Consider the following 12,329-nt stretch of genomic DNA (forward strand, 5'->3'; position numbering starts at 1 on the left):
AGGCTGGCCTCATACTCACCATATAGAACATTTAAACTCATGATCGTACTTCTTCAAACTCTGCATAGTCTTTTAAAGACTTAGTAAACTCCACCATGTGCTGTGAGATGGATCAGCGAGTATAGGTGCCTGCCTTCAAGTCCAACAACCTTAGCTCAGCCTCAGAGATGCACATGGTGGAAGAAAACCATTCCCTGCATCTCCATTACCCCACATGCAGCTGAGAAGTGCTCACAAGCACATGCACACATGCACACACATGTCATATGTCAATAAAATATTTTACAGTGAATTTTGTTAAAGGAAAATTCAGTGCACAATCTATGGAAATGCCCATGAGCTTTTAGATTTATTTCTTTTAAAAATGGTTAAGTAATGTTCCCGGCATGTCCAACCTTTCCATATTGCAAGACCATATTGTTACCTATAGAGCTTATGCTCAAGAACCATGTGTTCAAGTTATCAAAAACAAAAACAAACAAAAAAAAACCCACAGTGTTTTAAGTAAGTTGAAGATTTTTGTGTTAGGCTTATTTATAAATATCCCAAGACATATGTGACCCACAGGTTGCAAGAAGGACACACCAGATACACATTAGAATACTAGAAGTCTTATGTGTAGAAGTTAATATGCTCCATGGGAATCACTCTTCCTAGTTCACAGGAAATATAAATTAATGAATGGAATGATTATGTTTTTTAAATATTCCTAAGTCTTTGGTTTCATTATACCAATCAAAATATCCTGGAAAGTGTCATTTTATGCAATGGAGATTTTTGTATTTTATTTGAATTACATGTAGACTTTTAAATAGTTTCCAGATTCTCTGGTGCTCAAATAACTTCAAGAGCCATTTGTCATTGGTATACAAGATATATTTTCAGTCTTCACAAATTAAATCAGATTTCATAAGGAGTGACATCAAGTATATTTTTGGTAATCTATTGTCCTGTCCATATTTCTTGTTTTCTTCCTATGTCTGTTTCATAACTTCCACTCGAAGTTGAATGTCTAACATACTTCTTATCAAGTCTGCAGATGGAAACAAGTGTAAATGTGCTAAGTTCAGACATACCCCAGTGCTTAATATAATAATAGCTCCATCTGCAGTATTTCAACCTTATGATTGTAAAGAAATGAAACCCATTTACTAGGGACTGAACTCGTAATTTTTACTTGCTTCCTGGGTCAGCAGTATGTGCTCACACCTTCTAGTGCTGCTGGAACTCAGCAGCACAGCTTCTGTCAGTCACTCCATCACTTGGACCACCAGCCAAGCTGCTGCCGGGTGCTATGTTGCTGGAGTTTGTTGGATATTGCTTTCTGATAAGTAATGTTAGCAATTCCACACATTAGTGTACAATAGGCTTTGCATTAGATGACTTGGCCCAGCTATAGGCTACATTCTGAACATGCATCCTGTAGGCTAGGCTGGCATATTCAGTCTGGATAGTGTATCTTATACATCAGCGATGCATGGGACTTTTGATTCATAATGGATTTATCAGGGCATAATTCATCATTAATAAAGAAGCATCAGTAACTTGCCCCAGATTACACAGGTGACAAATGCTGGAAATGTTATTTTCTGCTCCCTTCAAAGGCCATAGTATCCCGTTGTGTTCTGATGGTTTTTTATTTACTCTTTTCTCTCATGTGTCCCTGTTGACATTCCTCTTTTTCCTTCTTTATTTAATCATGGTTAAATACACATCATAAAGTAAAATATGTTAACCATTTTAAAACACATAGTTGGTTAGCATTCACTCCCACTGTATAGCCATTGCCACCACCTAGGTCCAGAGTAGTCTAATCTGGATGGCTGAGTACTAAGTCCATACCACTTCCCCATCTAAGCCCAATAGCTTCCATTTCTCTTTAATCTCTGATCTTGACTACTCCAGGACCTTACACAAGTAGAATCACAGAGAGTCTGGTCTTTAGTGACTACCTTGATTCACTTAGCATAATGTCCTTTAGATACAACTATGCCGAGTTGGGGAGATGGCTCCCTGAATAAAAGCCCTTGTGGTCATACCTCCAGAATGTTTACGTCTCTTAAGAGGACACCTGACACAGGGTCCAAATGATTTCGCTTCCAGCTTCGTCGATTTGTTGAAGATCCATTTTATGGAAGAAACGAGTCTTACATCCAGTGACCAGAAAACCAGACTAGGTGTTTCTTAAGTAGTACTCTATCTTAGGAAAACAGACAGATTGCAAATTAATCTTGTTTATATTCTTAGCTTCGTCTGCTATGTAAGTGGGTTATACATGGAATATCTTAAATCGGTTGCTGCAAAGCACCCTACGGGGCTTCCAGCAGAACCTCAGAAGAGAGCTGTCTGGGACCCAAATTCTAGAATGGTAGTCTAAACGGAGCACCAGGAGGGACGCATGTAGGTAGAAGTTGTGCAGTGCTTTCTTTTAACCCACCAAAGGTTGTGGACGGAGTCAGTGCTTCTGTCTGTATGTAGACATACTAATGTGAAGGTACATATTAAGTGATACTAATGTGCTAAATGCTGTTAACTTTTTTTTTTTTTTTTTTTGGTTTTTGGAGACAGGGTTTCTCTGTGTAACCCTGGCTATCCTGGAACTCACTCTGTAGACCAGGCTGGCCTCGAACTCAGAAATCCTCCTGCCTCTGCCTCCCAAGTGCTGGGATTAAAGGTGTGCACCACCATGCCCGGCTAGGCGTGCGCCACCATGCCCGGCTTGCTGTTAACTTTTAAAGGAGATTTTCACTAGGACTTTTTTTAAATATGAAAATTCCACTTGAGCATTTAAGTTGTTGTATTGTACCTTAGCAAAGAGTTACAGTATAGCAGGATTGGTGCTAGCTAGTTACCATACTTTCACCAGGCTACATTCCTTTAGAGCATGATTGACGTCATTTACTTACTATGCACTGCGGGCCCTGGCAGTGTGGCCATCTGGCTTAGATGGTCTTATGCATTGATCTTCAGCTGGATCCCTGGTCTCTAGCCACTAGAGAGCAGTACTATGCTCCACACCTTCTGTGACAATGAGAAATGCTTACAGGAGTTTCCAAATGTGGAATGGATTTAAGGGAGGCAAAGTCACTCCAAAGAACAACTGGCATATTGGAGAGATCTAACCATAACATCTCTAAGTTAATAAACTGATAAAACAGTAATAATATTTTTTAAAAAATCAATCTCTCTTTTCCATCTATCACTCACCTATCCCCCCTTCCCTCTACTGCACACCTCTCAGCTTTCTGTCTTACATTCATCCAGTGTTGCTTAGCTATGTTATACAATTCCTCTGAATGTAGGAAATAGAGTATTCACTCCATATAACAGAATAGGCATTTACTACCATGCAAAGTCAAACATGAAAAGAAAACTAAGAAAAGACCAAACTAAAAAGAAAGAAAAAGGGGGAATCAGCTAAGCCCACTCTGTTTAAATACCTTAAACAGAGGGGGTCATTTTCTTGATCTTAGTGTTATCAGAGAAATTGAACAATGTCAGTGACTATAAGGGGCTAACTACAGGATAGATAGACGGAAGAGACAGCAAGTGTCCAAAAAGAGACAGTACGCCTGCTCAGAGCAGCGAAGTCACAAGGGACAAAAGGTGGGAACAACCAAAATGTCTGGGTGAATGAAGATCCGCTGAACTGGAGGAAGCACACAGAAGCACACAGAATACAACAGCACACAACACACAGCAGCACACAACAGCACACAACAGCACACAGCAGCACACTCAACCTTGAAACAGGAAAGAGCTCTAGCGATGTTGGAACTCACCTTGCCGGCCCTTTTATTTTGTGAGGGGATGGTATAGGGATGGTAAAGTGAGATCCTGCATGTGTATGTGTACACACATTTGTGTGAGGGTAAATGTAGGCACATGTGTACACCACTGCAGATGTATGAAACTCAGAGACAGCCATGAGTGTGGGTCCCCACCCTCTGCCTTGTTTGAGACAGGATCTCACTTGTTCTTCACCACTGCGTACACCAGGCTAGCTGGCCAACAAGCTTCCAGAGATTCCCTTGTCTCAGAGCGTCCTGTCTTCCCATAGGAACACTAAAATTATAAGTGCTCCTGCTACGTGTCTGCCTTTGGTGTGGGTTCTGGGGGAGGAAACTTTCGTTCTCACCATAGAAGCCAAACCAGTCCCTGAAATGACAAATGGGACAGCTGTGGAGTTGTTGTCCTAGAAGTTGTCCCATGTGTGAGCTACCAGGGCATACATCTAGATCAGCAATTCTCAACCCTGTTGTCTACAACCCTTTTGGGGATCCAACAACCCTTTCAGAGGGGACACCTATCAGATATTCTGCATATCATAAATGTATTATGATTCCTGACAGTAGCAAAATTACAGTTAGGAAGTGGCAATTAGATGAATTTATGATTGGGGGTCACCACAACAGAAGGAATTGTATTAAAGGGTCAGTCGCAACCTTGGGAGGCTTGAAAACCACTGTTCTAGATACTTATTCGACTAAACAACTGTTTTAAGGCTGGAACCAGACTAAATGGAGGGTATGAACACTGTCAGTATGTCCTCATCACAAGTTCATGTCCTTTGCATATCTTCAGTGCAGAATGAGAAAATTGCTGCCCCTAATAAGAAAGAAGCCTGAAGTTCTTAATTGTTAATGAAAGACTATTTTAAGGCTAGGTGTTACAGTCATATCCCAAAGGAGGTCACAAAAGGGGCCTCCTGCCCATGGACAGGAACTCGTCCTCAGGCCTGGGAAACTCCAGAGGCTGTTCTGACAAATGCCCGTCTTTCTCTTCCAGGATGTGGGAAGAAGGCAAGGTGCTCATCTTTGATGACTCTTTTGAGCACGAGGTTTGGCAGGATGCCTCATCTTTCCGGCTGATATTCATCGTGGATGTGTGGCACCCCGAGCTGACCCCTCAGCAGAGACGCAGCCTTCCTGCAATTTGAAAGGCATTAACAGACCTGATGCTCTCCCCAGAGGCTGCCTTCCACCTTCCTTTTGGCTGTGGAGATAGAAGTTCAAGTGCCGTGACGTTTCATCCCCTTGCCGTGCAGCTGGTGACCTCTAAGGTTCCTTGTGGATAGAACTCACTGGAGGGAACATTTGCCTTCCTGCAATTCATTTAGGAGGCCTCTCACTTCGTGTCACCATGGCAGCACAGAACTGGTGCCTGGATTTAAGGGGAACACTTGGTTGTGTTGTCTACGTGGCTGGCCAAAGATATTTTTCTAACATAAAATAGTGTCTACATCAGTGTACACGGAGAATAGACTATATATAGAAACTGTGAATGAATCACTTTACTTTGTAATTTTTCTATGCAGTTATATTTTTCTAAGTAGCTAAACTGTTCTGTCACCATCTACCCCCATGTTTTCGTTGACTTTAATGACAAGAAGTATAAATTCTTTACTTCTGACTGTTAAATAGCAATTTTCCTGGTAAATTCAGGCATCTCTTTTTTAGAAAGAAAAAGTCATGTGTGAAAGAAAAGAACTTTGTTTTCCTAACATAAATGGGAGGTTATGCCAGGATGCGTGAACTGTGCCAACACTTGCCCTTGGGTCTACCTGTGTATCCTCATTTAGACCCAGTGTCTCCCCCTTTCTCTGTGCTAATAGTAGAAAGTTCTGATTTTCTAAGAGCAACATTTTTTTTAATTAACACTGAGTAAAGCCATAGAAATATTTCATATTGTGATAGGAAAATACCACAGATAATGGAGCTTGGAGAGAAAATATCACAGGAAGTGAGACTTCCTGCTCAGGGTTAGGGACCCAAGTAACCTGGCCTCTTTGCCTTCTGCACTCAAGGGACCTGCAGTGCCTGCCTACTGTAGATGCACTGGAGTGTCAAAAAGATGGCCTCTTGGTCTCTGAGAGTCTCTTCATTATTTTATCCATGTAGGAATAGCAGCATAGGAAGTTCCCAGGGATGCTAGCATCCTAGGTGGTCAAGCATCCTTGATTATGAATTTGCAGTACTTTTCCATCTTCCTCCCCTCAAAATAATATCAGCCATCTCATTTTATATTGAAGCAGCATTCAGAGGCATGTTTGCTATGAGTGCTGCCCATGGCTGAGCAGTAGAAAGTCATCTTCCTCCTCAAGATGATTATTAGTAAAGCATTGCTGCATTTTATTTTCTATTTTAAAATTAAAGATAACTCAAGCCCTAGAATGTAATGACATTCATGCACTGATCTCTAAGCCAATCGAACAACATTGCTGCAGAAACAGCTACACAGAATAAGCCACACAGGTAGAAAAAAACAGAGATGCATGCTTTTGTTTGTTTGTTTGTTTGTTTTCAGAACAGGGTTTCTCTGTGTAGCCCTGGCTGTCATGGAACTCACTCTATAGACCAGGCTGGCCTTGAACTCAGAAATCTGCCTGCCTCTGCCTCCCAAGTGCTGGGATTAAAGGGGTACGCCACCACTGCCTGGTGATATGCATGCTTTTTAATCAGTGTCCAAAAAAGCAGCTTTCTGTACCTCATTTAAAGAGCAATTCATTGAAATTGATCCTTTCCCTTTTAGCTTAAGGACATTAGCTCTTAGTAGGAAAGTTCACAAAATATGTGTCCATTCTTAAAATAGGTACTTGTTCCTTCCTTTGCCAGTGTTCAAAAATTCCTCTGAAACAGATGGCAAAGGCATGGGGGGAAATATCAAATCCTTACCAAATTCCAGAAAAGAAAACAAACTCTCAGACAACAGAAAGTTATTTGTGTTCTTCAGTATTTATTAAACGGAGGAACTTACTGACAAAAGCAATACAATCCAGTGTTCATGTAGTAACCCTCGGTTACCTGCTGGGTTTGCTTCTCCTCTATATTACATACACATAAAGAAATGCAAACCATGTGTTCTCATTGTTAAACTATCACCTTACATTCATGTAATAAAATGGCAGAAATGAGTGAAAATTAGCCGTAGTAAATATAACATGGTTTTTTTTTTAATGTGGTCATTACAGTAGGATTCTAAATATCGCCATGTGAAAAGCCAGAAGTACCATTACTTTACAAGTGTTGGCAGTAGCTGACTCCAACAGCATTTTGAGTACTTGGATCCCATGTTGATCTTATAAACACAAGCAATAAAAGATTTTCTAATTTACTTTAATTTTTCCTTGCTCTTACTTGTGTCATAAGAAAAGAATTTCCATCCATGTCTTGGTAGACATTTTTCAAGGTTATTTTACGATTCTAAAGGTCTATACAAAATGAATTGGTGGGTTTTTTTTAATATACTATGATGCAAATGTTTGGGAAATATTTTAAATTCTGTTTCAATTTTACTTCTTCAAGGTTGGAACATAAAAATAGCTTCTGTTACTATTCTCTGCCAGTAGAAAAAAATAATAAAACAGTAGATCAACCAAGAAGGAGTCTACATCTAGTCTATAGCTCAGGGCTTAGGGGTAGAACACTTGCCTAACATGACAAGGCCCTGGGTTTGATCTTCAGCATTGGAGAGAGACAGGGAGGAAAGAGGAACAGGGAGACAGACAAAGGAAAAGGAGAAGGGGGTGAGGAGGAGAAAAGTGGGAAGGAATAGGGAAAGAGAGAGATGGAGAGAAGAAGAGGTGGGAAGAGGGGATGAGAGATGGAAGAGAGGGAAGTGGCCACAATTAGCAATGTCGTTTGAGTGTTTATGGCTGGAAGTAAGTTGAATTGGTTTCCTCTTTTCTTTAGGATGTTCAGTTAGTAAAATCAGCCTACCAAGTGCTTAAAATGTAAAGTATTTTAATAAGTGTTATCAATTAAAATTCTTTACATTGAGCACTCTGGTTATATTAGTAAGTGTCTTGTGTCCTAGAGATGGCTAGGGAATAAGATATCTACATATACTCAACTGGTCTTGGGAAGCATAGCACAGATAAAATATCCTACCCTTTGCTGTTTTCTGTCTGACTTCCTGTGCGTAGGGACTGGGGGCCATTTCTAAGGAGAATGGATAAGGAAGTAGGTTGGTCTTTGGCATTTCATCTTGCATTCTTAGTTCTCTTTAGCTTGGTACTTACAAGCTGAGACATCCTTAAGGGTCTTTCTGTGAGATTTGCCTGCCTGCCCCCTCAGGGCCTTTCTCTTTGTCCAGAGCATTGGACAAAGGGACTATTAGATAGCACTTTTTTTTTTTTGCGGTAGTAACACAAGAACTAACTTAAATGGGCTCATCAGTCACCAGTGTGGTTTGTTTGTGTTTTTTGTTTTGTTTTCAATGACTTGCCTCCTCTATATAGGCATTTGCCTTCAGGAATCACTTTGTTACAACGAAGCAGTCATTTTTTTCAATCTGCCTCTGTCGTCTTAAACAGCAACTCATGAAGTCAGCTGATGGCCTGACAAGCCACGTGATGTCGAAATCATTCTTGTAGGAGAGAGATTTAAATTAAAGACTTTGCAAATAGCCAGACGTGCAAGATCACACTCTTAGGCTGAACACTTAAATGCTGGTGATGAGGTCAGAAAATAAGTCAATACAACTGGAATTATTGTAGCCACTGTTGCTACATTAAACTTGTGATGTGTCTGCACATTTTAACTCTGATGTATTTCTTTGGGAATACATCTCATCTTAATTTGCAAAACCTGGAGAGGGTTCCTATGTTCTTTAGAGTGATGTATATATGACTAATTTAGGTTTTTTCCCTTTTTAAGTATATTTGCTGCCAGAAATATGAGGGGAGGGAGACTCCTTTTTACATAAATGCCTTTCTTCACCACCCCCACCATCCCTCACTAAAACATAAATTAATTAGTTAAATTTTAAAAGCATCTCTCAGATCTTGTCCAGTGTGAGCTGCCCAGACCAATGGTTGCTGACAGTCATGGCTGGGCCTGGGATGGAGGACGGTAGTCGAGCAGAGCACGCGTGTCTGTGGGTCAGTTGCACAGGCTTGCTGGAGGGTTGCTCCACTGGAGATGTCACATGATACTGGCTCAGTCCAGAGCCAGCAGGGGCTGGGTGTTCTCATTTTCTCCTTTCTCTTCATGTTTCAAGGTCCCAGCTTCTACCACAGACTGAGATCTAACAAGAGAGGAAGGAGACACACAGTCACAGGCAGTCCATGCTGGTCATGCTTGCTCTTTGCCTGGAGAATCAAAGCATGTAAAATAGCTACTTAGTACTTCCTGTTTGGTATCTACTACTACTACTAGTAGTAGGCCAACCTACTTCCTTATCCATTCTCCTTAGAAATGGCCCCCACTCCCCACGCACATCCTTTCTTTCTTTCTTTCTTTCTTTCTTTTTTTTTTTCTGAAGATTGAACTTGGTCATTCTGAGACTCTTTTTTTTTTTTCTGCTGAATTTGACCCATACCTTTTTGCTGTAATAAACTCAACTATGAGTGTAACATTTTGTCCATGTTTCAAATAAAAATAAATGTAATTCCAAAGATGCAAAAACACTAAGTATTTTGTGTGTGCGTGGTGGCTGCCTAAGGGTTCTTCCCATGAATGAGCTTACCCCATTTGCAACCCTGAGAAATGGAGCTACAGTCTCCATTTTGAAGTGCCAAAAACAAATTAAGGGTTCAATAGAGAAATAACTCAGGACAAAGGCAGTACAACAAGGTGGAGAGCAGGATCTTCTCATGAGCAGCTCTGCCCCTGGAAGCTCAGGCTGCAGAACTGTCTCGCTGATCCTAACACTTTACTAGGACAATGACTTGCAGCCTAAGGTTCTTAGCCGCTCTCATAATATGCATGTAGCCCACAAAGCACAAGACTTAGGAAGTAAATCAGTGCTGAGCATGGAGGGTACATTCCCTCATAATTACCAGCTTTGGGAGAAAGAAGCAGGAGAGTCGACGGCAAGGCCTACTTGGGTAGTGTAGTGGGCTCCAGACGAGCCTGAATTACATAATGGGATTCTATGGGGGGGGGGTATAGGAGGATGGAGGGGGGTGACCACTACATTGCCCTATAATATGAAATAGCTAGTTTCTACTATAAACATCAATCAACTCAAACAGCGGAATGAGGTGCTGTTGCCTTTGCAAGTGAAATGGATTCAGCAGCAGCTGAGATGGCATTTCTCAGCCTCCTTAAGAGCTCAGCATGAATTCTGGGGAGGGAGGAAGGAATGCTCATCTACTTAAGTACAGAAAAATCAGAAACCTCAGAAGATATCAAGACAAACTGGTAAAACCAGCATTTGGAAGGCTGAGGCTAGAGGCCTGTGGGTACAAGCCAGGTTGAGCTATATTTTGAGGTTCTATATTAAAAAGTAAAATATAATAAAAGAAAGCAAACAGACCAGACCACAGCTGTATGGCTACCCACATGCATCGCCTCCTTCCAGATTCTTAAACCATTGCATAGTTGCTTTGCGCTAAGGATTTGGTGGAAGTAAAAGAGCCTGGTGGCAATCAACTATTGAAACTTTAAATTACACTTCTTTCTGACAGACAAACCAACTTTATTACACAAAACAGCAGATCAGAGTCAGGGTGAGGTTTAGATGCCCTCAGGCATTGTTCACACACCTCTTCTTGAAGACAGCCAACTTGGCAAGCTTACTCTTCTGTGACCCAAAAGATCAATATTTCAAGTATCTTTTTTCACATTGAATTCAAACCTGGTTTTGAAGACACATGGTTCCTGTCTTTGGTTCCTTCTCTCAAAGCTACAGGATCCTGCTATCTTTCCTTTCTGCCTGTGGGGTTGGGTTCCAGAGCCCTTCTAGATATTAGAATCAACAGAAGTTCAAGTTCCTTATATTAGCGTGCAGTATCTGCATAGAATCAGTGCTCACTCTCCTGTAGACTATAATGCCTAATACACAGTCCATATTTTATTATTTAGGGAATTACTTAGAAGAAGTGAAGTCTGCCCATTCATTGGTTGGATCTACAGTGTACCTCTGTCTGTGGAGGGCTGAGCATACATATTCCCTTCAAGAATTCGCTTTGAAGCCTTGTTTTAGTGCAAGGTCTCCCTCTCTAACTATTCCAGTTGGGCCAAGATTTCTAGATCTTTCGACCATCAGCCAGGTGGTTATAGACCATATTCATGGTGTGACCTTGAGTGAAATGCTTACTTTATCTGTCATTGTTCAGATGGGGTTATCAAGAGCCATTCTCCTTCCTGGCATCAGTGTACGACAGGCTGTTCTTAAAATCAATGTTGTTTACCCATCTCCCTCCTATTCAAAAACCTTCAGGTTGAGAAACAAATTTCATCTTTTTAAATTTGTTTCAAGTGTCCAACTTGTCTCCATTCTTTTAGATCTTAAAGTATTTAGGCAATCCAAATTATTATCTCTGATTTTAATGATTATTCGATTTATTTTTAAACTTTCTCATCTTACATTATGATTAGTGAAAATCAGGTAGCTCTCAATGTTCAAACCATCATTTGTTCCTGCTGACTGATGCTAATCAATGTTTGTGAAGCTTTGCTCTATACCAATCTCTGTGAGCAAATGTGCAGAAACCTTCATTGCTAAGCCACCCATGTACACAGATCCAAACTAGAATGTAGACCTGTGCAGATGCCCCGTTGTTCAACCAGAGAAGACATGACTGAGAAGAGAACATGGCAAGAAGGAAGACAGAAGGATAAACCTGCCGCTCACATACTAGTCTCATTTGCCTTATTCAGATGGACACTGTTCATTCTCCCCTCCTGGGATCTAACTGGGACCTGTGTTATTTCTTTCAGTAGATACATTGACAGCAATGACCTGGAATGTCTTACCTAATAGAGTGTGTCTTGGTTGACTGATAAGTGACAACAGGCCTGTTCCAAGATACTGAGAATGAAGAAGCAAACCTGTTTGCCCCAGGTTTATGTGTTCCCTAATTAAAAACACGGCTTCCTAACTTTTGACATGATAGAATTCTATTTACCTTGTCACAGAACAGACATTTCATATTAAAACTCAATGTCAGTGACTCACTATATCATGAAATATTTGAAATTCACTGGGAAGAGGTAACAAACTCTTGTTTTGTAATGGAAAGGATTAGAATGAGACTTATTTAACGCAAGAACACTGGGAAGAGGGACAAAGGCACCCAGCAGACCTCTCAAGTTGTCAAGGCATGGTCTCAAGTACCCTTGACCCACCCTTGCTGGGATTTCAGTCTTATCCTGTCAGATAACTTGTTAGAATTATTTGAAATCTCTTTCCAGGAGACATGCTCCCTCTGGCTGACACTCTTCCCTTTGCCTAGGATGAGATTCCTGGGGATAATCCCATTCTTCGGGATCCTTCTTGAATCTTCCCCTTAGTATGTTAACTAAATAAAGTTAGCCTTTGAAAGTCAAATCAATTGCTCATTGATGAAAAATGTCTCCCTCTGAGAGGCCCTTGGTCCTGTG

General features: G+C 40.9%; 2 protein-coding genes across 21 annotated transcripts in view; one reads left to right on the forward strand and one right to left on the reverse strand.

The window, feature by feature from the left end:
* Positions 1-7,113, forward strand: part of Asph (aspartate beta-hydroxylase) — a 215,326-nt gene extending 208,213 nt beyond the window's left edge. For 17 of the 19 annotated variants that reach the window (XM_031366646.1, XM_031366644.1, XM_031366650.1 and 14 more), the window contains one exon: positions 4,789-4,939. In XM_031366646.1, coding sequence (XP_031222506.1) covers positions 4,789-4,939 — 151 coding nt within the window. Of the gene's footprint in view, positions 1-4,788 lie in introns of all 19 variants that reach the window. The other 2 variants (XM_031366641.1, XM_031366642.1) reach the window with 1 other exon arrangement.
* A 966-nt stretch (positions 7,114-8,079) lies between these two features.
* The window catches only part of Clvs1 (clavesin 1), a 199,775-nt gene continuing 195,525 nt past the window's right edge, over positions 8,080-12,329 (reverse strand). For both annotated transcript variants that reach the window (XM_031366664.1, XM_031366665.1), the window contains exon 6: positions 8,080-9,027. In XM_031366664.1, coding sequence (XP_031222524.1) covers positions 8,940-9,027 — 88 coding nt within the window. In that variant the 3' untranslated portion in view covers positions 8,080-8,939. The remainder of the gene's footprint in view (positions 9,028-12,329) is intronic.

The sequence above is a fragment of the Mastomys coucha genome, unplaced genomic scaffold, assembly GCF_008632895.1.
Source record: "Mastomys coucha isolate ucsf_1 unplaced genomic scaffold, UCSF_Mcou_1 pScaffold14, whole genome shotgun sequence".
Classification (NCBI taxonomy): domain Eukaryota; kingdom Metazoa; phylum Chordata; class Mammalia; order Rodentia; family Muridae; genus Mastomys; species Mastomys coucha.